Below are 26,311 nucleotides of genomic sequence, written 5' to 3' on the forward strand. Positions count from 1 at the left end.
AATTATATCCAGGGTTCATGCATGTGCTTTTAGACAGCATTGCAACTAGGAATTTGCCTGTTTCATCCCCTAGGAACCCATACATTACTTCTCACCTTGTCTCAATTGGCTTTTTTGCAAGCAGGATCAAGTATAAGGGCTTAGGTCCAAGCTAGTGAACAGCTATATGCTCAGGGCCACATCTCCTCTCTGTGTGGTCCATCTCCTGGACATCATCAGGTTTTACCTTCAAATAAGATCACCATCACTAACAATGTCTGGATCTTTATTAGTTCCTAACATGCAGAATTGTCCCATATCTGCCAAGGTGTCTTTCATTACTATCCACTAATGGCACAATGTATTTTTGATGAATCTGCATGTACACCACCCTTGGTTTTAAAACACTCATTAAATATTCCTTTTTGCAACATTTCCTCTCTATTCCAGAAAAAAATATTTTCACAAATAATAACAGATACGCTATATGTAATAATGCAAATGTTTGCATGGTGATTTTTCTGTCCTCTGCACTGCCTACAATAGACAGACGAATAGACAGAGTTTCTTAATTTTTTAAGGTCTTATTTTTACCACACCATTATTCAATCGAATTATATCAGAATATGTCGGAATCAAAACTATTTAAGAATGTAAAATCTGTATCAGTTGTGTTGAACGTGCACTTTCGGACTGCAGCGTGTAATATCACACAGCAACCACAGAGGGATGATCTAAGCCCAGGAAGCGCAACAGAACGAACCTTACACTACGGTGATGTGCGTTTCCAAAACACATGCACAATAGCAAACAAGGAGAGCGGAACGGCGCATGTATGTTACTCCGACTTTGTAAATAGCTGATTATCACGAACCGTTGTTATGATAAGAGACCATTTGCTTAGTGCAAGAACGGTTGCAGCGCGAAGATTCTGCAGTTTTTGCAAGGTGAAGAACAAGTGATGAATAATGCTGTTGAATTGCGTTTCAAACAGCTGCATCAACATGAAGACGAATTTAATAGCTGTTTGATCTGTTTCTAGATTTATGTGTATTTATTAGAAGACCCCTTTTGCCACCTTAAATACCAAGAGCAGCGCAATGCATAAGGCGATATTTTCGTTTTAGGCAAGGCGTCACTTTCCAACACAATCCTCTATCTAGACGCTTCAAAAAGTGCAGTGCTTCCAATTTGATAGACCGCAAATGTGAAGATTTTATTTTCATTTCTTTACTTCATTGTCATACGCGCATTTCTTAAGCAAAATGGAAATCACGCAAATGTGGAAATTACAACCTGGCTAATCAACAATATATACATTTTTGAATTAAAATAGAAGATATAAGAAGATGTTTGGCCTTTTGAAATGTAAGTAACATATATGAATGCATGAAGCAGGTTTGTGGGTGAAAAGAAAAATGTGTGCATGAAGCAGAGACTGCATTTCTGTGTGGGGGAAACTGCATACGGATCTTTATGAAGATGTAATCACGGAGAATCTCCTGTTGCCTGAATTGGCCTATATTAGCTTATTATCTAAATTGTGTTTCTCTCCAAGTTATTAGCTAGATACCAGCTCCAGGTGAGATTTCTTTCAACGAGCTTGTGAACGTGGAAAAGGAGGCTGCTATTTTGGAAATATTTCGCAGAAGCTATTTGTCGCTTGTAATACTCCTGTGTTTTTCCTATCAGCTGCTGTGCGCGTCAACGGAATATAGTTAATCAGAACATCTTATGGGAGAAAAAGACGGAGACGCCGTCTACTCGACCCATCTGCAAGAAAACAAAAGATGAAAAAGAAGCAACAAATGGTTCGTAAAGATATTGATTTCTATTTGGAGTCTCCGACGTAAAGAGGCGACGTGCGACGATTTTTGGAAAAGAAGCGAGTCATTCGGCATTAAATATTAATTCAATTGTTTTGAAATGATGCTCTAAAATCTTAAACACACATGATTTGTGCCCTCTTGTTATTAAATACTTCTAATGGTAAAACCTGGAAAAAGAACGACCAATAGAATGCATTGTTTGAAGATAAGGATCATTATTTTGTCATTATCAACATTATTCGAATCTCTTGAGTCGGACTGAAAAAGAAAAAAACTTTGAAAATTAAACACACAAGCAACTACAAAACAATGCCGGAGTGCCGCGATTCCTGGACCGTTACAACATATCATTTTGATGTCAAAAGTACTTTCATTAACGGCTGCAGGCATAGAGTAATAGGTGCAAGCTTTTTTACAAGGTATCATTATGCTACCCGCAGTTTCGCCCAGTTGAATGCAGCGCTTCAGCATGTAAATTGACTTCAACCTTGTACCTATTTCGGTTGCCTCTGGGACTATATATTCTCCGAACCGGAAATATATATATATATACATCATCTTTAAAATGGAGTTTGCAATGGTAGGTGCTGAAAGTGGCGGGTGCAACAGCCATCTGCCTTACGGATACGCACAGGCGCGTGCTAGGGAGCGCGAGCGCGAACGGGAGAGGCAGGTCCAGTCGCGTGCCGCAGCGGCAGCTGCTGAGGCTGCTGAAGCGCAATGTTGTACCAGCCATCACCCCAACAACCACCAGCTGCACCAGTCTCGCGCCGCCTCCTCGTGCCATGCCAACAACACCAGCGGTAGTACCGCCTCGCGCCCCTCCTCTTCGCAACCGGCTCAGCCGCAGCAGCAGCACACGGAGCAACAGCAGACGGTCCTGAGAGGAAGGAAAAGGCATCGCGGTGCCGAGCACCGAAGAAGGAACCGTCCTACTCTAGGCGGGGATCTGCGTCACTCGGAGTTGGCGCTACTCGGATCCGAGGAGGAAATTATGATAGAGGAGGAGGAGGCTGGAGACGAGGGAGAAGAAGACGAGGACGGAGGCGGTGGTGGCGAGGAGACGAGTGGCAGGAGAAAAAGTTTTGTCTCTAATATGGATGATGAAGAAGAGACATTTTCACTCACGGACAGACGCCCCCAGTCAGGCTACGAAAACGTTTACAGCGAGCACGCCTGCTGCGAAAGAGTCGTCATTAATGTGTCCGGTCTTAAGTTTGAAACACAGCTTAAGACTCTGACTCAGTTCCCGGACACACTGCTTGGGGACCCTGACAAACGCATGCGGTACTTCGACCCCCTGAGGAACGAGTACTTTTTTGACAGGAATCGACCGAGCTTCGATGCAATTCTTTATTATTACCAGTCCGGGGGGAGATTAAAGAGACCCGCTAATGTGCCCTTTGACATATTTTCAGAGGAGGTCAAGTTCTATGAACTGGGAGAAGAAGCGATTCTCAAGTTTAGGGAAGATGAGGGCTTCGTAAAAGAAGAGGAAAAGCCTTTGCCTGAAGACGAGTTCAAGCGTCAAATCTGGCTTCTCTTCGAATACCCCGAAAGTTCAAGCCCCGCGAGAGGCATTGCGGTCGTGTCTGTTTTGGTTATTGTTATATCCATTGTCATCTTCTGTTTAGAAACTTTGCCCGAGTTCCGGGACGACAGAGAATCCTTCAGCGGGGGTAAAAACTCATCGCATCCTGGCAGTGATTTCACACCATTCAACGATCCCTTCTTCATCGTGGAGACCGCGTGTATCATCTGGTTTTCTTTTGAGATAATCGTCAGGTTCTTCGCGAGCCCGAGCAAACCTGCCTTCTTTAAAAACATCATGAACACTATAGACATTGTATCCATCTTGCCTTACTTCATTACCCTTGGCACTGATCTTGCCCAACAGCAAGGCAACGGGCAGCCAGCGATGACTTTCGCGATTCTCAGAATAATTCGCCTGGTCAGGGTCTTTCGCATCTTTAAGCTCTCTAGACATTCAAAAGGTTTACAGATCCTCGGTCACACTTTAAAAGCTAGTATGAGGGAACTAGCGTTGTTGATCTTCTTCCTTGTCATCGGCGTTATTTTGTTTTCCAGCGCCGTGTACTTCGCCGAAGCCGATGAGCCGACGTCCCAGTTCACTAGCATCCCAGACGCCTTTTGGTGGGCAGTTGTCACCATGACCACTGTCGGATACGGGGACATGAAACCAATAACAGTGGGTGGGAAAATAGTGGGCTCACTTTGCGCTATAGCGGGAGTATTAACCATCGCTTTGCCCGTCCCTGTCATCGTTTCCAACTTTAATTACTTCTATCACAGAGAGACTGACAATGACGACCAAACACCAGTGGTGCAAAACACGCTCCCCTGTCCCTATTTCTCTGGAAACTTCTTCAAGAAATTCAGGAGTTCAGTGTCTGCTTCTTCTATTGGGGATAAAGCAGAGTACATGGAGATGGAAGAAGCGGTGACACAGTCCTTATGCACTTTGGACAAGCAAAGCCCGGAAAAAGGAAACGGTACAGATAATGTTCGAGGAAACAGCACGAATCCCAAATCGCTTCAAACCGATGTATGATTACAGGGCTGCATAAAGACAGTTTGGCCTTTATTAGTCGCCTGTTACGATTTATGGTACAGCGTGCAGAGGGTACAAGTCTGAGTGAACATTCATACATTGCATTTAGAAATCACACACAGCAATGCTGCATACATCGAAGTGGTATTTCCGTTATATGTTTATTTATTTGCGCTAAAAATAAAACTATATTCCCGTCGCTTCGAACTTCCCTAGAGAAAGCATTTCAGTTGAAACATGCAACCGCAAGATCACCAGCTTTAAGTAACATATCTTTAAAAACCACCAAATTACTATAAAATAAAGTTACTCATAGACATAATTGATATTTCCTATGTAAACTTTATTTTTTGATGGCACTTTACACGGTTTACTTCTTTGGAATTAGATTAATGGGAGACTTTTTTAGCACTGACGTATAATGCAACACTAATATAATGGTTAGCAGGTTAAATGCTTAGATCAGATGATCGTCAGCAAAAAGGCGTGTTTGTAACTAAATTATATTTACCCCTTTTTTAGACGGCAAATTGCAATGTTTAAGGCTCATTGTATTGTCCGTAATTTGGAGATTCATTAATAGATATTGTAACAATTGTGTACGTTGTGATTTACAAAGTGACAAAGAATTTTTTAATCCTGATTTTAGTAATCCTACGCTTCGACGTCTCCTAAATTGTAAATCTATTACTGTTAGTATGGTCATTGAAACTGCGACGGTACCTGTCACTGTGATCTGTGCCACAGAAAATGATTGGCTCTCGCTTCGAAATGTTCAATGTTAATCGACTTTTCATACACATTCCTGAACGATATGGGCACAAGATAGGAAATGGGGTAGTTTATTAGACGTCTAAGAAATCCTCTTTTTATACAGCTGCATCAAATTCACAAACAGCGGCTATAGCAAGAACAAAGATGTGCATTTCGGCACCTCCTTAAAGCATGAACTGGATTATATATTTGTACATGGACTTTTCATGCTTTGAAGGCATGCACTGAATTTCTGCAGTGAGCAACGAATACATGCTTGGCATTGCATATGTATTACCTGGAGCAAAAATTGCAGACATGCAAAAACTGCAGGGGCAAAGAAGAGCGAGAAGTTTGGACAATTCAAAAGAAAACTTGTGGTTGCCCCTTTAACACCGCAAGAGAATGTCAACATTCCTCTTGATGAAATCTCACGGAAATCTAAAAATATGTATAATTGAGTCTATGAGTATGTGGACGATTTTTTTTTCTTCTTTTGATCAACTGACTTCCTGTACAAACCCTCAGTGAAAGAACTTTTGGTCTTCCAGGAGAGCAGATGCGGGATACAGGAATTATAAAAAGGTATGTTTGTAAATGTTCGTGATTTAATCACATGCAAAACACAATTAAATGACACATATGCTTGTTAAAATGCTAAGTATAAGCATATCAATTTCCAGGATTGCATCCAAAAAAAGGACCACATTAATTACTATGAGAACACAGGTGTTTTAGCCAAGCACGAGAATTTGAATTCAACTTGTCCACTGAAAAGCAGCACTTGTAAATTATGAGAATCAAATCTGTATGACATTGTGGAGGGTGTGATTTACTAATGGATAGCGAATAAGATCTGGGTGATGAAAAATTATAAGGATAATGGCCTGTCTGAATATTCAGATGACTGGGGGGAGGGGGGCATCTAGTTATATGGGTAATGAGGTTTCGAAGCCTGGGATGGGTATTGTGGGGTGACAGTTACAAACTGGTTAAGTGCACCATCAGCAGTTTACCATATAGGAACAGGGTAAAATGGCACAGTGACTGACAGGATATGGTAATCCCACCATTTCTTTCATGGCCTCATTACCTTCATCATTGTAACGTATCAGCACCCGTGCATTTTAATGATACCAGTGAATGCGATAACGGGCATTTAAAAGATCATAATAAATCATCATTACCAGGCAGAGTACTAGCTGGTGTCAATTAGGATCTTGAAAATACAACAACAGTGGCTTGCATTGCGTTGTAATAATGTATAGTTAAAACAGTAATGTTTAACATCTAAATCTGTCGAAATGTATGTTGTTATTTGAGTATATTATTTATTAAGTTATTCTGGAGTGGTTTTTAAAATGCGTCGGTTTCTGCCCATGAGCTGTTGATTTTCCAGTGAAACTACACTGAAGTTTTAGGTACAGGCGGCAAATTCATCCATAGTAATATTAAGACCACTGCAAGCATGTAGGCCTATTAAAAAAAAAAAAACATTGTTTACCTTGATCTGGATTGAATGTTTTCACTGCAATTCACTGAGCGTGACCATGAGACATATTTAACCTGTGAATTAATCTGGTAAGCATGTTATATAAATGGGATTTAAAGGAACATCTCTCTTAAGACTTTATTCCCTTTTTTTAAAGTACACAATAAATTAATAACATAAATATATCCACAGCTCAGGACCCATGGCAGATAACTAGGATATAAAATTTCGCTCCAGTGTTTGTGTGTACAGAGTTTGCCCAGTGATTGTATGCGTTTCCTTCGGGCGCCTCAAAGTGACCTTGTGACACTACCTGGCCGTCTGCATGTGAGCGAAACTGTAGGCCTACAAGTGTGCTTGCTCTGAGATGGCCTGGCATGCCGTGCTTCTGCACTCCAGATCCCTGTGACTCTGCTTGGCAAGACTATTTCTGAAAAAAGATACAATGCATGGGATTTATGCATATGTGACATATCAGCACCTGTCATATATCGTGCGGCCTCTTTATAATGCACCCATACCACGTTGTAGCAGAGCCCCATTTCTCCCCCAGAACTACTTCAGGGGATGATGATTTGTGTGTTTAGCAATGTCTTTGACACCACTGCTCTCCTTGTACTTGCATCTGTGGCCTTCCTCCTAGCTTCAATGAGTCTGGCTTATCTCCCCTGACCTCTCTCATTACCACGGTGTTTTTTTTTCCGCCGCAACGTTCTCTGTAAGCCTCAGACACTGTAGTTTATGTAAAATCGGGAGGATGGCTGTTTCTGGGGTGCAGGGGCCACCACAACTGGCACCAGCAATCATACCGCTGTAGCTGTTCCAATGCTTAGACGAATGGTAGCTGGGCCTCCTGATGCTGCTTCCCCTGTGATGCGTATAGTCAGGAACTGCTGTGTGAGTCTCTATTTGTAGCAGTAGACAGTTTATGATAACAAGCAGGTACACCTAATAAACTGGCCAATTTTTATATTTAAATTAATCATTATATTCGTTTACGTTAATATTGGGCACTCTTTGATATCATTATAATTCAAAAGATATATAAATATGTGCAAAAAAAAAAAATTAATCTAATTCCCACAATCGCTTTTAGCCATTATAAGCAGTTTTCTTTATACAGTATGAGTATGGGTGACAGCATGTAGTTCTACAGAGATACTAGTTTTAACTCTAAGTCATGTTAATCCATTCATCCATCCATCCATCCATCCATCCATCCATGCATATCCATCCATTTTCTGTAGTCCTATGCTGGGTCATGGAGGTTCCAAAAAATATGGGTGCAAAGCAATTGCCATGGACGGGGCTCCAAATATATGATTTTAATTTTTTTCTTTCAATTTAAGAAATGAAAAAAAAAAAACCCTACCAGCTGTTAACTGCAGTCTTCTAACTGTGCGTATTTGTTCAAACCGAATGGAAGCTTTCGTCTGTTATATAAGATGCATGAATCGTTCGAAAGCCAAACAACAGGTAGCATGTCCCAATTCACTATTCACTGTGCTGTGCTCTACCTTTTGTGCAACACTGGAATTTCTGCAAATTGCCATAAACGAACAAAGCAGGTCATTGAACCAGTTAACGTTTCCGTGCCCTAGCTATGACTTAAAGAACCCTTTGGTCAATGGAAGTCTACTGTAGACTTACACCTTACAAACTTTGCACGTGAAACTTTGCACAGTGCTCAAATGCAGCTTGTGGGACGACAGAAGCACGAACTCGGGGGGGAACTTTCAAAGCTGTCAAGACGTTAACAACGTGCCGAAGCTCTGAGCATCGAGCATGATGGTCGATATTATGATTCTCAAATGACTGCTTGACATCGTGTTGATATATTGATCTTGACTGTGTAAACGACTTGCCTTACGTTAACACGCACATCCAGCCGGCACAAAGGAAATTACATCTTACCGGGCCTTTGGTGCTCTGTAAGCAGATGCATTTGGTTCAAACTCTAGCTTGCAAATAACAAACTCCCATGCCCCCCCCCCTTTAAAATAAGCCATTTCAAAGGTCCCCCAAATTATAACATTCACTCAATGCTAATCTCCACTTATGCTCATTTTTATTTTATAGGTTAATGTACTTATTTATTCTTGTGAGTCGATATGTTCTCCTTCGCCTTGCCATGAAGCCATCGCCCTCCTGTATTTTGAAAATGAGACATACAACAGCATAAAGAAACATATAGATTTCTTTGTAAACAGTCCATGTTCAGTGAGGGAGGAAATCCAGCCACGCTCCATTTGTAACTGACTACGTGGATGAAGAGGATGCACTCTACAGTCCTGAAACTGTGATTAAAGGTGTGGACTTTGCTTAGTAAATCTTACTTCATCTTTAAGATTTACACAAGGGCGGCAACAGGACAGTGCTGGTCAGCCCATTAGGTGATACAGGCAGCTGCCTAGGACTTAGCAAGGCGATTTCATTTTGTCTTATACAGGGTCTAAGGTTGCCTAGGGTGCCATCCGGGCTCTAACCGGTACTGCAACATGAAGTGACTGTAGACCCAATAAACTACCTGTAAACCCAATAAACTACCTAGCACTCCTAACGACACTCATTAGAATTAAAGACCGTGTTTGCCTTCACGCCCCATTCATGGTAATAATCAAGAACTTACATGCAATGATCCATCCATTAGCACCCATAATCATCCATCCACCTTTCCACATATGACCAGTACAGAGTCAGGGGGAACCCTGGAGCTTATCCCAGGCACAAAACTGGGCTAAATAGGATACCAGGCCATTCTAAATCCATAGGCATCAGTCTGGTCCTCCCTGTGCAGCTATAACAGCTGCCTCTCTTCTGGGAAGGTCGTTCCACAATATTTTGGAGTGGGTCTGTGGGAATTAATGCCCATTCATTCCGAAGAGCATTTGTGAGGTCAAGCATTGACGTTGGATGTGAAGACCTGGCTTGCAATCTCCATTCTAATTCATCCCAAAAGTGTTTCAATGGGGTTGATATCGGGCTTTTGTGCAGGCCAGTCAAGGTCTTCCACACCAAACTCACCTAACTATGTCTTTTTAGACTTTGCTTCATACGCTGGGGCACAATCATGCTGGAACAGAAAAGAGCCTCCCCCACAAACTGTTCCTATAAAGTTGGAAGCACAGAATTATCCAAAATGTCTTGGTATGCTGAAGCATTGAGAGTTCCCTTTACTGGAAGTGTAGCCCAACCCTTCTCCACCAAACTTTACTAGTCAGGCAGGTAACGTTCTCCTAGCATCCAGCAAACCCAGACTCATCCATCAGACTGCCCGAGATGTGTAATTCGTAACTCCAGAGAACACGTTTCCACTGCTCCAGAGTTCAGTGGTGTGCTTTACACCACTCCAACCAACGCTTGGCATTGCACTTGGTGATGTGAGGCTTGCATGCAGTTGCCCAGCCATGGAAGCCCATTCCATGGAACACTCAGTGCACAGTTTTAGTGCTGGGGTTAATGCCAGAGGAAGTTTGGAACTCTGCAGTTATTGAGTCAACAGAGCGTTGGCGGCTTTTACGCACTATCTGCCTCGGCACTAGGCGACGCCGCTCTGTTACTTTACGTGGTCTGCCACTTCATGGTTGACCGTGGAATATCTTGCAAAATTTCACAAACTGACTTATCGCGAAGGTGGCATCCTATGACGGCACCACGCTTGAATTCAGCGAGCTCCTCAGAATGACCCATTCTTTCGCGAATGTTTTTAAACCTGACTGCATGGCTTGGCGCTTGGTTTTATACACCTGTAGAAATGGGATTAAATGACACATTCGAATTAAGAGGCGTGCCCCAAAACTTTTGTCCATATAGTATACATGCAGTTATACTCTATGGGCAGTTTAGAGGCCCCAGTCAGCCTACCGTGCGTGTCTTTGGTCTGCGGGAGCAAACCAGAGTACGCCGAGAAAACACATGTGATATGGTGGGAACATGTAAAAACAGGGCTGAGAAGTGATTCAAAGCTTAACCATGGCAGTTTGAGCCACTGTGTCACCCACTTATGCAGTACAACAGCAACAATAATTGTGACTATTATATCTGTAGTCATTTGCTGCTGTTATAATTACAACTAGTGAAACTCACTAGTGATTTACTCAGTGCATTTCAGTCTCTGGAAGTTAGCGGTAATGGTAATTTACATTGTCACTGCTACACATAAAAAAAAAAAAAGGTTTGCACACATGCTATGTGTTTGCTATGAGTAAAATCAGGAAAACAAAGCCGCACCAAGAGCTGTGTTTGGGCGACCTGTTGCTTATTCTTGTGGATTCAGAAACCGTCTGCAGTAAACTAGACATAGACACTGGAAAAAAAAGAAAACTGGTTGACCATTCTTAAAAAAAAAAAAAGTAGCCGGAGTACTCAAGTCAGTGAACTATTGGAATATATTGCTAGTAAAGAATAAAGGGACCCTTGAAAGGAGCAACAGTTCCGTGAGATTGGTGTAGTCTATGAAAAATTTACAAGAAGATAAAGTTTCCATTGCAGTGTCTATCATCGGGGATGGACCATGATTAAGAAAGGAAGGCCATTACCTTAGCACAAAGTAGATGGAAGAAAATATGTGCAACGATGTGGCTTGGGACACATCCCTGTGACTTGATCTTCTGGGTACCTGGCATCTCCAGTGTGCTATGAGAGTAATACAATATTACCAACTTTTACGAATCTGGGTGAAGTTGCCCTTTTAGAATGCTGGGATAAAAACAACTAGGTAACGCTTACTTGAGAGGGGATGCCCAAGTAACTGTGTAATTCACTTACTACTCAAGTAAAAACTGTGAGCAAATATAGTATCTGTAGGACATACCTGAACCGTAATGATTGATTAATGATGAACGAACATGGGATCAGTACGTATCTAATGCTTAATTTATGGGTATTTAATGCATTAAGCAAGAGTGTACAGTACTACTACATTATTTGTGCCCTTGAAGTGTTACCAATAGTTGTTTGACATGCCTGATGTACATCAGTCCTAATGGTCATAAAGGATAATTATATACTGCTGTTCAAACTGTCTGTGTTCAGGCCAGTAAGGAAGTGTGAGCTGTTTCTGCCTTACAGAGCTTGTTCAGCAATAAAAATATATGCATGAGTTCAACAGGTGCAAGCCAGAGGATCTTGATGTCATTTTCCAAACAACCCGCACATTATGAAACTGAGTCAGTGAGCTGCAAGGCCTTATCGTTGTATAGTTCTTCTGATTCCTGTAATCTTGAATTAGCTTGGCAGCCAGTCAAGGCAAATTACCTTCAGCATAATTTAAAATTAGTTGCTTAATTTTATAATTCTATAAATGAAAGCTTTGACTCTAATTACACAGTGAATTTGTCTCATTTTAAGTGGGACCCGGGATATAGGTCACAGGTGACAGTCCATGTAGGTTGCAGTGAGTATTGATGTGTTGATGAATATGGTGAAGATAACATGAGTGTTTTGTGCTGTATATTTTGCAAAATAATGTTACTTCTACTGAGCCTTTGTTCGTTCATATTTATTTTCAGGATCTAAAGACGAATCACTCGTTTTGACGATAAACCTTGTCACATAAATGGTTTAGTTCGGTCTTTGAAAGAGCGAATGGATTATGTGACGCCATGCAATCCTAGTAGATCTATTTTAGACTAAGTCTGCACTGAGGAAAGTTCAGTGCCCTGTGCTTATGTGCATGCATCCTCGGGGCTATTTCGAAAAACACTGACAACACAGAGTCTGTGTTCAGTCTTTTTGTTCAGAATCTCTCATTCTATTCATTTTCGTTTTACTGGCTCCTTCCATGCTCCATCATTCCAGAAATGAACATTCCTCCCCAGGCTGAATTTCCAGTCCGACATTATCTGATGATGCTTCCGATATCACATGGAAAGATTAAATAACTGTAGCTTTGCTACGCAAAAAGCAGGCGCATTGCATATATTGTTGGGTTAACCTGCGGGTGGGTTGGTTTCAAAGCTACAGATGAGTCTGCTAAAAATGTTCCCCACAAGCACGGACAGTTGGAGAAAGTTAAACATATGTATTGCATTTAATTGTTAGACTTCCACAGATCCACACACCTCCCCAAACACAATTACTCTTTGACTAATGAGGAAATGAACCTTTGAACATCTCCAAATAAAAGAGTGTTTACTTACTAGTAGAGATTGTATTAGTGGTATTTTGCACTTTTAGAAGTTATGTTTATTTTGCCTAGCCAAACAGGCAGCGTTCCGCTCCTTTGAGGGAGTCGCTACACCCAGCTGTGGTCAGCAGCTCTCCTCTGTACTGTAGGGCATGCTTAAGCACACCATACTGCACTTAACCACTGTGATAGTGGGGTGGGATGCTGGTGCATCTTCCAGGTAGCAGCTAGAAAGTGACACTTCCGTATTAATTCCATATTTTGTCCGTTTTCCGATTATTGTCATCAGTACCAAGTGTGCACACGACAAACTGGGTCTGCATCAGCCGTCATATCGTGGCAGTGCTTAACATATGTGTCAAGACACAATTACAGCTATTGTAGGAATGTGTTCCGCATTTCCGCACGTGCAAGGTGCTTTTGTAAAAGCCGCCATTCACTGCCACATTAACACCGGCTTCCCCCTGGACGTCTGAACCCAGAACATGTCAATCCAAGAAAGCGATTCCGAGCTCCTCACATGCGCCTGTATAGTAGCTACTTATCGTATTTATTGTCATATTGATGCCACCTTAATTTGTATTTGCGTTTACCAGTAACTGCAATGATATGCAGAAGGAGGTTTTCATCACATAGTGTAACTGACTGTTTGCTATGTATATAACTATAAACGTCTGACTCCTGCCCATACGCAATTATCATTTACCAGGATGAAATATTCCTATTGAGGGTTGTTATCTGGGAGACAGAAGGGAGTTTAGGGATCCCGTCGTTCTCGCTTTCTGAAAGGCCCGATGTTGACCTGTTGATGGTGGGCAGGCGGTGGGACCGCCAGCAGGTCCGTTAGGCCCGAATGACGGAGCACACCGCCGTTCCGTGTGTAAGTAGCACGTGCCACATGAGCAGAAGCCGCGAAGCTGCCGTTTCACGACCTGCTGGGGCCGCAGTGTCACCAAAACTCTCAATTAAAGCGACAAGCCTCCATCCGGCACTGGCTCCCAGCTTAAAATAGCTGCGATTTTATGCACTGGGGCAGATGAAAATTCCGCTGCTGATTTTGTGGGCTCCTAAATGGTCTCGTGCTTTGAGGCCTGCACAGACGCTGAATAGCAAGCTCGACATATTATCGTTAAGCTCCAAGGAAGGCACAACTGTCATGGCTGAGGGTGCTTTTTTTTGTCGATATTACACAATGATAGCAATGAATTTAGCTGCAGATCATGGAATAAACTTTCACTGGTCTTTTTTTTTCCGAAAATAATGCTGCACTGAGCCAACATCCTCAGCTGGAACCTGTATGCTTCTAAAGCAAAATGACTGGAATCCATCTGAAGAATGAAACCCCTGACTATGTTTAAAAAAACTGAAAAAAAAGTCATGTTGCGGTTTAAGGAAATTGACTTACAAACCAGAGATTGTTTAAATTCAGGCTTAAAGAGTGAAACTGTTGCTCTGGTACTTCCCTGAAATGTTCAGCTGAACACACACGCAGCAGACATGACTGAATTATTCAGACAAGTGTGAAATACGGGGGAAAGTGTCTTCGGTTTATTTGACAGATCGCTTGTTATTACGTAACCCTTCTTAGATACAGTCACAGCGTAGCTAAGCTATATTTCTGCAATTAATAACCTTTAACCTCAAAGCACTGGAATTGAAACACAGATGGATATCAATATCAAATCACATTTTTTTGACTTGCTTAATTGTGTAGATTTTTTTTCCAGTTGAAAAACACTCACAGCGACAACAGAACTCACTGGCTGTATCGGTATCAACTGGGGGAAAAACCTGAAAGCATAAAGCAGAAGGCTTCTCGGAAGACGTAAAAACACACACCAAGTTACAGTGGACATGTAAAATAAACAAGCACTCTTGATTTTTTCTACCCCTTAAACTGATCCGGACTAGATTTGCTCTTAGACCACAAAATTCACGCTCATTTTCATCATTAGCCTTTAAAAACTTATCTCAAGTGCTGTACAGGACACAAATATCTATCCTGTTTGTTTTGAAACTCGGGATAGTACAGATGGAAATTTACATCAGCCCTTGACAAAAAATGCGTAGTAATTTTGAAAAGGTAGACAGAGTTTTAGTATTATAAAGATTCCACTTAAACTCTTGCGTAAGTATTTCTATTTAACTTGGAGTGTTTTTTTTGTACATGTGCTGCATTTGGGCAGAGTTTACCGAACTGGTAACGTTTGTGTTTAGCATTTCTCCCTGTTCAGGCCACGTCTTCTGACAGTAGGTCCTTCTTTCTGACCGTCAGGGTGTCAGGGCTCACCAGCCAGTGTTTGCCTTTCTCAACCAAGAGATTCAGCCCCAAAATTTTGATTTGATTGGGTCACCAACTGGGATCCCGGGGTGTTTCGTCATGTAGTGGGTGCAGCAACACGCTGTACCAGTGCATGACCCCAACATGACATGACAGTATTTTCCAAGTGGTTCTATATTATTTTTTCAATGGCAAGGAAGAATGAGCATTTATTTTTGTCTAAGCACAAATCAACAAATAAGCTATGTGGAATAACACAAAGTGGGAAGTGCATAACCGTACAGTACATTTTTAATGCAGGCAGTAAATAATTTTAAGCATACCATGATAATTATCTGGATGAGCACCATTTCAAGCAGCGGAGACTTGTATATAACCCAGGCGTGCTAGTGGTGCACGGGGCCAGAAGCTGGTTTTCTGGAAGCAGTGGGACCAGTCACCTCCCAGCTGAGGGGCATCTTCTCCTCCACAGCTGACTACGGTTTCTCAGCAGCTCATAATTCTGAAAAACAGGGAGTGGCAATTAGGCACAGGGCATCCACCAAATGACACGTGACAAACAAACTCAAACAAGGCAGCTTTGCTACTGTGGCAGGCCTACAGTACCCCTGCTTCTACACTTTTCTGAGTATATTAGTTGCACGTGCCTGTTAAAGTCATCTTAATGGTTGTCAGAAGGTCTAATTCCAGAAGAACAAAAAATATTTCCGTGGAAAAGGAAGAGATCGTGAATAAAATGAGTTAGCAGTTGCTTGCAATAATTTTAAACTGTAAATAACGCAGTATGAAGGGTGGAATGTAAAGAATCCTTAAAATAACATTGCTGGTCAGTGATGGAATTTTTTTTTTTTAGCAGAAAAGGATATTTGTAGGTTCTTGGCGGTACATCCTGAAGTGAGAATCCAGATGATCAGTGAAGGACGCAGGGTTCTGAGTTGCCCAGAAGCAGAAGCAAACTTGGATGCATTTTCCTTTGTTATTTGACACATCTTTAAAAATATGAAATGAAAGTGTGCAGCCATTTATCTCATATATTTGTTCTTTATATATATAGCACTGAAAGCTCACTGTACTTCTTGCGTTTTTTTTTTTTATTATTATTTGTGATGCTCGATATAATTACATCGTTGATTTTTCAAGAACCTGTGAAATAGAATTTAAAATGCAATCGTTTTGAGGGAAACGAGCGAGGGAACGCTTCCATGGGACAGAACAGGTTTGCCAGTCTGTGTAAAGACGCAGGGTGCTCAGTAGATCGGGCCTCTGCATTTCATTTGAAAAAGACAGGAAGCTACGGCACTCCCTTTGTAAGCTTAAAGTGTTTATTTATCACTGGCTATATGCAGCCAGTTTGATCTGGATGTAATATGTCACTGTTTCTCTATCAGTCGTTATTGTATGTGGGCAGTTTTAGAACCGTATATGTAATGTTATTACATTAATCACTAGAAGCACAATGTTTATATCTTTCCATTCCTAAATGAATGTAAAGTTTTGAATACAGATAAGCCCCACTTGCCTGACTATATAAACAGCAACCAGCTGGACTAATATGAAATATATATATTTTTTAATTCTAAGACATAAAATTCTATTCAATCATTCAGTCCACGCATGAAGCTTTTCAGTGCTGTGTTGCTAAAGAAAAAACTGGGGGGGTGGGGGGGGGAATGATAGAAAGTCCACAATTCAAATAGCTTTTTAAAATTTATATTCTAGCACACCATGGAATATTTGGCACAGCCGAGGCTGTATGGGTATCAGCTGAGGGAAAATATGAAAACACAAAACAGAAGAGTCAGATTTATTGTGGGGGGGGGGGGGGGGGGACGTCAGAAGAGTCCAGCATTTTCAGTGAATGTTTGCATCACCATAGCAACACGGATCGCAATCTTATAATATCGCATGATTCTTCATGTTGTGATATGAGTGCTTTCTTACGCATTATTTAAGACAATCAGCACATCACCCGTCCTTGTCAGCATATGGAAGCGATCGGATTGGGGAGGGAGAAGTGGAGGGTACTAGTCACCTGTGTGACTGATAAGGCTCCCAGCAATGACTGTCAAGCCCAGCATGAAACAGCAAGTCTGCGGGGCGACACACAAACTGTCAATCCCAGCTGCTAAGAATTTTTTATTGCCGTTTTTTTATTACTATTATTATTATTATTTGCTTATTTTCTCTCATGTAGACAAAGCAGACTCGGCTGAAAGGGATTCCATTTCTGCATTTGCACCGTAGCACTGGCTGTCTGATGTGGGGCTGAATTATTTATCGTCTGCGCTCCAGCGACATCAGAGGGAGACAAACGCCAGCACGGATTTCGATGTCATATTAGATGCTACAGTAATAAAGAGGTTTCTCTCTTTACCTGTCACCGCTGCGGGTGCTTCGGAACGCAGAGGTGACTTTAAGGTGTCGGGAATGCTGACACGGATGACAGCGTAGCGTTGAGTGCTTAGCAGTTGGCTGGATTAATGTATTGTTTCATTTTTATTCTTTCCATGCCATTTATGCTCAAACATGTTTCATGTCAGGATCTGTATGCTAATAATGAGTTTTGTTAGAGAAAATATATATTAGCCACAGTATGTGGAGTTTGGAAGTAGCACCAACGCTCAGTGGGTACTGCTGTTGCCTCACACCTCCTAGGTGGGTTGAATCCCACCTGTTCTCCCTCTCTGTGGAGTTTGTATGTTCTTCTGGTGTTACACAGGTTCCCTCTGGGTGCTTGGGCTTCCTCCAGCAGTTAGGCTAATTGTGGTGTCTCTAGATTTTGAGTGTGCGCCCAGCAGTTGGCTGGGGTCACATTCAGGATGCACCTTTTCCTTCGCCATGTTCCACCTGGGATAGGCTCCAGACCAGGGACTTTGACCACGATAAGAGGTTAGTAGATAGATTGAATATGTGAGCTCGCTGTAAACAAAAGGTTCTGCTGAGCCTTCAGTCATACGCTCATTTGGAATTGTTAAAGAATCTAGAATGACGACATAGAACAGTTTGGAATCGTCCTATTTGACACTATCATATTCCTGTTGCTCATGTTGATTGGTACCTTCCTTGCAGGCAGTATTACAAAGTCTAACACAACTAACGAAAAGCAAGACGGAGTCATATTCAATGCCACTGATGCTTCTAGCTCAAAAAAAGGAAAAGAAATAAATGTTTTCTCCGGTTCAGTGTTCAGTTATGTTGAAACTACAGGAGTCACTGTACATGAATGTGTCTGGTGAGGTCATCTGAAAAGCTGGAGCAGAAGACGGAACCCTTTTTGGTTGCACGTCGATGCTGTTTTCACCAGAAGGGAAATGTGACAAAGGTGCCACTCACAGTGACCTCTGCTGAAACACTTCAGGTATTGAGCAAAGGCTGAAAACTTTCCGAATCACTGTGCCCCAGCATGCGTGCAACAGCGGTGGAAAAACACCTGTAACCAGGCTTCTTATTCACGAGAAACTGACCATAAGCTGATGTGGCACATTAACGCAAAAAACAGAGCTTATTTTGCTTTTGGGTAAACTTGCTTTTCGGGTAGAAGGAAAGATATTTTTGACAGCCTACTGGAAACAAAACAACTCACAGCAGGTGGGTACAGTGTACGATGGCAGACAAATGGTTGTACAAGATGAAAATGAATGAAAATTAGTTCCGTTACAGAAATGCTGCCGCAAGCTTCTGATCATCTGTCAATGTGATGTGCAATGGGTGGTAGGGTTGAGATAAGGTTAACATTATATATGGAGTTTATAGAATTTTCTTCTCTTGTTAATTGAGGTTTTTAACAAGGTATTATATAATATTTATTATTAAGCTTAACCTTGGTTTTAATACCATTGTTACTGTAAGGGAATAGAAAAAAATCTTTGAACCCAAAAGGACCTTGTTGTGGTTCCCTTGAATTGCTGCAGTGAAATATCCAGCTGTCCCAGTGAAATATCTAGCTGTCCTGGTGAAAAATCCAGCTGTTCCAGTGAAATATCCAGCTTTCCCAGGTGCTTGTGCATTGTTTTGCTTGTCGTAAGAACAAAGGCATGCCAATTTGTAACAAAGGGATTTTCAGACCTGCATCTAATTTCAGCAACTTAATGCCAGGTTATAAGAGTTACTTTAGGGTTTGGTCCACCTTCAGTCTTTGCCTGTTACTTGTCATTATTTGTAAAAGACCTAAAGGCACCTGGATGGTTAAAAGCCTGAATTAGTATTCATAAAAATGAAATAGGATACAAAACTGGAACAGTTTTAAAGAAAAAAGAAACTAGCTGATATTTACAATTTACATTTACTAACAGAAGGTGAACAGTGTGTTTGGTGTGGATGTCTAGCGAAATTGCAGAAACCCTGTCAAGGTGAAAACTGTGAGATTTATTTTGAATATCTGAAATCCTTCCATCTATTATCCTTCCTTTTTCTCCCGGACAGGGTAGCAGTGAATCTATTCCAGGAAGCACAAGGCAGGGGGCATCCTGGAAGGCATGCCAGTCTACCACAGGGCACACACTGGCACAGCAAAGCTGATTCAGAGACAGGGATGCACAGACAGGAGGAGAACATGCAAGGTCTGCACACAGAGAGGCAGGAAGTGAAGCCCTAGCCCTACAGTGCCATAGCACCAAAGCTTCATAGCACCGTAGACTCACAGCCCCATAATCCCATAGCCCCATAGCCCCAAAGTCCCACAGCCCCATAGCCCCAAAACCCCATAGAACCACAGCCCCATAATCCCATAGCCCCAAAGCTCATAGTCCCATAGTCCGAAAGCCCCATAATCCAAAGGCCCCATAGCCCCAAGGCCCCATAGCCCCATAACCCCACAGCTCATAGTCCCATAACCCCAAAGCCTCACAGCCCCCGATGTGTGATGCTACACAGATGACTATTTGCCACCCACATAGCAAGATTTTTATATTAAAAAGTAGGTGCAAAGTCCTTTTGGCTGCTCCAAGAAGATGGCCAGATTTAAACCTGAGGAAAACTCTCCCCCTCCATGCACAGAAGCCAACTTAAGCCTTTAGCTCTGTGAAGTGACGCTTTCTCACTGTAAGTGTTTTAACACAGGCCAGTGTCATTTAAAAGCAACCCCCCCCCCCCCAGCCCCCCGCCCATAAGTAGTCAGGATGGACACCAATCCCCCCTTCAAATGCAATATGCATTTATTCAGAATTACCATATCTTGTAGCATGATGTCATTATTTAAAGTGCTGGTGATTGCAAAGTGGCAAGTCCCATTGTACCATTTTTATGTTATTCTGCTATCATGCTGTATCTGCTGAAACACTGTTTCATAACAGGAATATGGAAACGGACATGTAGAAACTCATCAAATCCCCACACCATACATAAGACATTTACAAACGAGAGGAGGCCGTTTGGCCCATCAAGCTCGTTTGGGGAGAACTTAACTAATAGCCCAGAGTTGTTTAAATCTTATCTAGCTCTGATTTACAGATGTATAGCGTTTAAAAAAATATGTTAACATTCCTCAAATATAGAACCAAGAGGATAAAACATCAGAGGAGAGATACCTGTAAAAAGAGCTTATCCACATGGATGCAGCTTTTAGATAATGAGTATTTCTGCCCTGGACATTAGTAAGAATGAATGTAAGATTAAGATAAACATTATTGATCCCAGGGGCAAATTCTTGTGCATACAGCAGTGAGTCAACAAGTAAACGTGTTGCCAAAAAATATGTAATAAATTTGCACTTATTGAAGCGAGTTCACACAGCTACCCCATCGTCAGGAAATCCGGCACTTTCTGTCCGGCATTCTAAGCTGGTGTGTAGTAATCTTCCAGGCAGCAGTGAGAAACTTATGTCTTTAGAGCCTTCTGTGATTATAGAGGGCACTGTAACACTGAGTTCCAGCTGAATCGGCCTCGGAAGGAGGATGGATAGAATGCGATCTCCTGGCACCCTACTTGCCGTTATCGGTGGATGGGGTTTGCTTCGACTTCTTACCGCCTGCCGCACGGCTCGCAAGAAGCAGATTGTTATCACGCGGTCTTATGGGCACCAGTCTACGGGAATTCCCAGGCTTTCGCTTGTTACTGTGAGTGAGAGCTGAAGGAGATGGGATATTGCCGTTGGTGCTTCAGAAGATCAAGAGACCAACTCACTGGTTAGGGGGGCGGCAGCAGCTGAGACAAATTAGCATTGGCATCAAAGCCTGAAGCGTTGATAAACCACAAATTAATGATTCAGCATTTATTTATGCGCCTGCTGTCAGTTTGTATGACCTCCTCAATGCGGGGAGACTTTGCACTGAGCTAAGTATCAGTGGGACAATGGGCAGCCTTCTGCAGAAGCTAATGTTGGTTTGCTAATGGCGGTCACGCTGTTTCTCCGTTTAGCTCCGGGCAAATCTCATAGCAGCTCACAAAAGCACCATTCCAGTTCACTCAGGGTTCCATTCCACCCAAGACTACAGGGAAGACATGGGTGTGGATACAAATGGCTTAGTTCCGGTGGAGCATATGACAGGGAACATCACACAGGGAAAGCACTGCAATTACGCCAAATTACTAGTGTAAACAAGACTCCCGTGTCCCTTGGTGCCACTGATGCGGGACTCTCCCCTAAAGTGGAAGCAGTGGAATCCCTAGCCCGAAGCTAGCCGAAGTGGCACCCGCTAACCGCGCTCGTTACAAGCACCTCCAATCTCATCTGACCTCTTTACTGGCTCCTATCAGATATATGTTACCTACTCACTGGAGTTACCCAGCCGGCTTTTTCATTTTAACTGGCTTTAATGATTCTTGAAGCCTGAGTAGGGCTGCCGGCAGAGTCGCCATGTTGATAATGTGTTCAGGCTTCCACTGTGGAAACCTGGGCAAGTGGCTTCTCGCGGGTACCTGTGTCTTAACAACCAGGTGCTCGGTTGACGACCAGTATGTCTAACTGTGTTCCGCTGAAGAAACCATTTAGAAATAAATTGGCTCACTATACTGCAATATCGCAAACCATTTTGCTTTTTTTTTTTTCTCTTGCCAGGAAAATAGGCACCAATTTTCTAGGTTCTTGTGAGAAAGGAGGATAAGTATTTAGGTGCTTTATTTAGTTAAATGATTAAACCGGTGATGCATGGCTCTGTCTGGTTCTTAATTGTTCTTCAGATCTCTTTGGGGAGTACATTTTATTTCCAAGGATAAAAGATTACCTCTGTGTCAGGCTCGGTCCAAATGCTACATGGAGATGTTAATGCGTAATAGATATTAGGCCATTAACATGAAATCCCATGCCATTGTTTTCACTAATAAATACCACCGTTTTCATACAGGGAATGGCGCTGCCTAAATAGCTGTTTTTAACCTGACTGTGATTTTAATAAAAGGATTGCTATGCTGCTAGCCGCTCGTCCAGGCAGTATTCATTTCATGGATTTACTGTGTGTTACTCTGATAGTGGCATTCTATAAACCAGAGGCAGACAACAGAGGGTCAATAGTCCTACTTAATGACTGCTTTTAATTGTCGTCAGTAACAGATAAGAGGATGAATCCCTCCCCCCAACACACACCCCCTTTCCTTTTTCTGTTACATAGGGAGAACTGGCAGACTGCTCACAGAGAGTGGGGGGGAAAGAATCAAAGCACAACCCCTAGTGTTGTGATGTGACACTGTCATCCATAACAATGACAGTAATGGATGTTGTAATGACGATTGCTTTTTATTTTCATTCTCTAGTTAATACATGGGGCGGCATGCTGGTGCAGTGGTTAGCACTGTTGCCTCACACCTCTGGGACCCGGGTTTGAGTCTGGGCCATAAGTGTGTGGAGTTTGCATGTTCTCCCCATGTCGTCGGGGGGTTTCCTCCGGGTACTCTGGTTTCCCCCCACAGTCCAAAAACATGCTGAGGCTAATTGGAGTTACTAAATTGCCCGTAGGTGTGCGTGTGAGAGTGAATGGTGTGTGTGTGTGCCCTGAGATAGGCTGGCCCCCCATCTTGGGTTGTTCCCTGCCTCGTGCCCATTGCTTCCGGGATAGGCTCCGGACCCCCCGAGACCCAGTACGATAAGCGGTTTGGAAGATGGATGGACGGATAGTTAATACATAGAGTGATATATCTGATCAATTTGTCCCACAGTGTTGTAGACACCAACTAGTGATATTTATGGGTGGCTGAAAGAAATTGTTATACAAGGGTTATAGCAAATTTAGCTTGGTAATCTTCTTACTTCCTCGCTCTGAAACCGGTTTCTAACTTGGTCTAAATATTTTACGGTCCGAAATCTTCACTTCAGATGGAAGCTTTAACGCCGCAGCAGAGCTGTACTTATGAAACTCTTGTTTCTGAGGAATTCCAGGAATAATTTTAGAAACGGTTGCCGTGGGGACGGCGTGGTACCTCCACTGACCTTCCCTCTTTTCTTACAGTTTCATGAAGTGCCGGTCCGGGAAGCAGGACAAACGCGGGACACAGCAACTCAACATCACGTTGGAGGCCCTCGGAAAGGAAGGGGAACAGAGTTACTTTTCAGGGTTCAGCTGATTGCCTTAATGATCAGAAACATAATGCATGATTGAGTCACCGTAATTAGAGACCTACTGTATCACAGACTCATCTTTTTTCCTCAGATGTGATGCAGTGTGTTTTAAGGCAGATATTTTAATACTTCAGAGAGAATAGTGTGGTTGTCAAATGTACTTTTGCTATCAGCTTCATTGTTACTGAACCAAACTAAAGATTTCCGCCATCTTTTGGTGGCAAACGGTTTTGTTTTATTTTGTTAACCAAATACCACTGACTTAAGTGGAGCTGCTGAATGAAAAGTATGTGTATTTGTTTTTTAATTTATATCCATGATTTTTTTTGGGTTACATTTCACTAAAAAGGAAGGTTCTTCCATGACTTTGCATTGTGTACAGATGATCAGTGCTACACCTATTTAATTACTCATAGGAACTTCTCCTGTTTTACGTGAGTTAGTGTGTGCGTGCATTTGTGTGTGCATGCGTGTGACTGAATTTGTGTGTTCAGTGACGTTTACAGTGTTGTCATGGGAATAGCAAGGCAACGCATGTGATCACAGACACGCTCACAAACACGTAGACATACTCACACACAAAACAAACACCTATAAAACACAAAAATAACATTTCCAGTGTTTAGCACAGTGCTGAATTTTGCATTAAGAACATTTATCATATTATAAATCCCTGAAAATAATTAATTTCTTTTAATGATATAATGGACAAAATGGTTTGTTTACGTTTGAATAAACCATTTGCTATAATCTGATAAACCCACAGAGTGATTATCATTCCCGGCACCTGGTGGAACAATCATGTGTAGAACTTGAATTTGAGTATTCAATGTCTGACAGAAATGCAATTGCAAATTCAGATACTGTATACTATTGCACACTGCAATGTTCAACTTCATAAATAATACTAACTGAGATAACATTCACACATTTCTTCTCTTAAGCAGCTTTAGAGAAAAACTGCTTGGTCGTAATACTGAATCAGTGGATGTCCTGTACACTTGGAAGATATGCTGTTGCCCTATGCATTTCACTTAGTTTATCCAATTAGAATAAATAAACAATAAAACACTTAGAAAAATATGTGCCACCCCAACCCCCCCAAAAATCTCACGGGCTTAATATATTCTGGTGAATATAAAAAAGCCATGTGTTGGAAGATGTGTTTTGTGTACTATTACAGTTATACAATATATATAGTGCACTAGCTTAAGAAGGTATTGTTGTAGAAAAGTATTGTTCTCTAACAGTACGAGCTAAGACAATTATTTTGTGTCTTTATCAAAGTTTCAATGGCTAGTGATTGAAAATCAGTTATTCTGACAAAGGAACTTAAATAGGCAGAATAAATAAACAGTAAATTCAACATCATTCTCCCTAAAATATGTTGTACTTGTGCACATAAAATGTTACGGTGAGGATTGACCATTGTCCTCTACAGTAAAAACCTTGCTAAATGGATTTTATTTTATATTTTAGAAAGAAGTGGGGGATTCGCCCCAAAATAACCAAAGGCTACTAGAAAGTAAAAAAAAAACAAAAACAAATGACTTGTTATTTTCTTTAAGGAGAGACAGAACTGGAAAAAGTTACAAATGTGTAGGAAAACCTTATATACAAATAAAGTAAAGTCACTTGTGTTGATGAGCATATGCACAATGTAACTAAATACTGTTATGATGATACGATGAAGGTGATCCTTTCCAGTTACCACAATCATGTTACAGACATTGCAATAAGAGGAGAAGCAAATGACCTCAACACTTAACCGCTTGTTGTGTCATTGACTTACGAATGATAACGATAGCGTGCTGATGGGTACAGGTAACTCAATGAAAGTGATATCAACCCAAAATTATTTATTGTTAAAAATCTGAAAATGTTAGATACCTGAAAACATATAGTTTTGTATTACAGAGAGATGTGTAATATTAATATTGTATCCTTTCTGGTGTTCCAAAGTTCAGAGGGACACTGCCACCCTTCCTTTTTGCATGATTTAATTTTAAGAGTGTCCAGATCTAAGATGTATTTTTGTTATTTATTAGTATGTTACCATGTATTTCCGGACACTAATTTCCCTTACCTATTTTCTTATTTTTATTATTATTTTTCTTTTGTAAAGCAGTCATAATTAGATCGGATTTTCTATATTCATATAATTTTGTAGGCAGCAATATGAGATGTGATGGAAAAACAAGAAAACCACGTGCAATGTTGAATTAAATCCGTAAATATATTAAAGGAAAACTAAAACGTTCCAGACTGTTCTGTGTCTTTCAGCAGCAAACCCACAAAATCCTCACCCTTTTTTGCCCCTTTAAAATTTCTAGAACTGCAAGATATTGGTGCAATTTTTCATACACACTACCTAAGACAGCAGTGTCAAATGTCATTTAAATATTTCAGGCAGGCTCTGTGCCTTGTAATTAGCGAATGTTGGGTGGGCAGCCAGTTGGGCTCCGATAAAGCGCTAGCATCTGACTCTTTGCATCTTAATATGCTACATTTTTGATGCCTGTTAATGCGATTGAATGATTGATTTATCAGCGAATTTCCACGTTGAAGCATTATTTAAAAACCCAAGCATCGTCTCCAGCCAGCAGGGTGAGACCATTGCAAATGCAGAAGTACTCCAGCGCAAGAGCTTGAGTGTAAGCTGAAGGGATGCCGCTGCCTTTATGGTGCGCTAGGGCAACTGAGCATTATCTTGAGAATAATGGGGGCTGGTGCAGTTTACAGGGCTGATCACAATGACCAGGGGGGCAACTGTCGCTGTCACGTGGCCAC

The 26,311-nt window shown here is 41.7% G+C and overlaps 1 protein-coding gene and 1 long non-coding RNA gene across 2 annotated transcripts in view; one reads left to right on the forward strand and one right to left on the reverse strand.

The window, feature by feature from the left end:
* The first annotated feature begins 768 nt into the window (after nt 1-768).
* Nucleotides 769-25,781, forward strand: LOC125706536 (potassium voltage-gated channel subfamily A member 1-like). The gene is made up of 3 exons (XM_048973262.1): nt 769-1,347; nt 1,672-5,718; nt 23,412-25,781. Exon 2 carries the CDS (start codon nt 2,374-2,376, stop codon nt 4,378-4,380), a length of 2,007 nt encoding a protein of 668 aa, XP_048829219.1. The 5' UTR covers nt 769-1,347; nt 1,672-2,373; the 3' UTR covers nt 4,381-5,718; nt 23,412-25,781.
* Nucleotides 14,541-26,311, reverse strand: part of LOC125706537 (uncharacterized) — a 62,511-nt gene continuing 50,740 nt past the window's right edge. Inside the window, exons 4-5 of the long non-coding RNA XR_007382013.1 lie at nt 23,393-23,481; nt 14,541-15,535 (exon numbers count right to left, since the gene is read on the reverse strand). This is a non-coding gene — a long non-coding RNA (uncharacterized LOC125706537). The remainder of the gene's footprint in view (nt 15,536-23,392; nt 23,482-26,311) is intronic.

Source organism: Brienomyrus brachyistius, chromosome 13, assembly GCF_023856365.1.
Source record: "Brienomyrus brachyistius isolate T26 chromosome 13, BBRACH_0.4, whole genome shotgun sequence".
Taxonomy (NCBI): Eukaryota; Metazoa; Chordata; class Actinopteri; order Osteoglossiformes; family Mormyridae; genus Brienomyrus; species Brienomyrus brachyistius.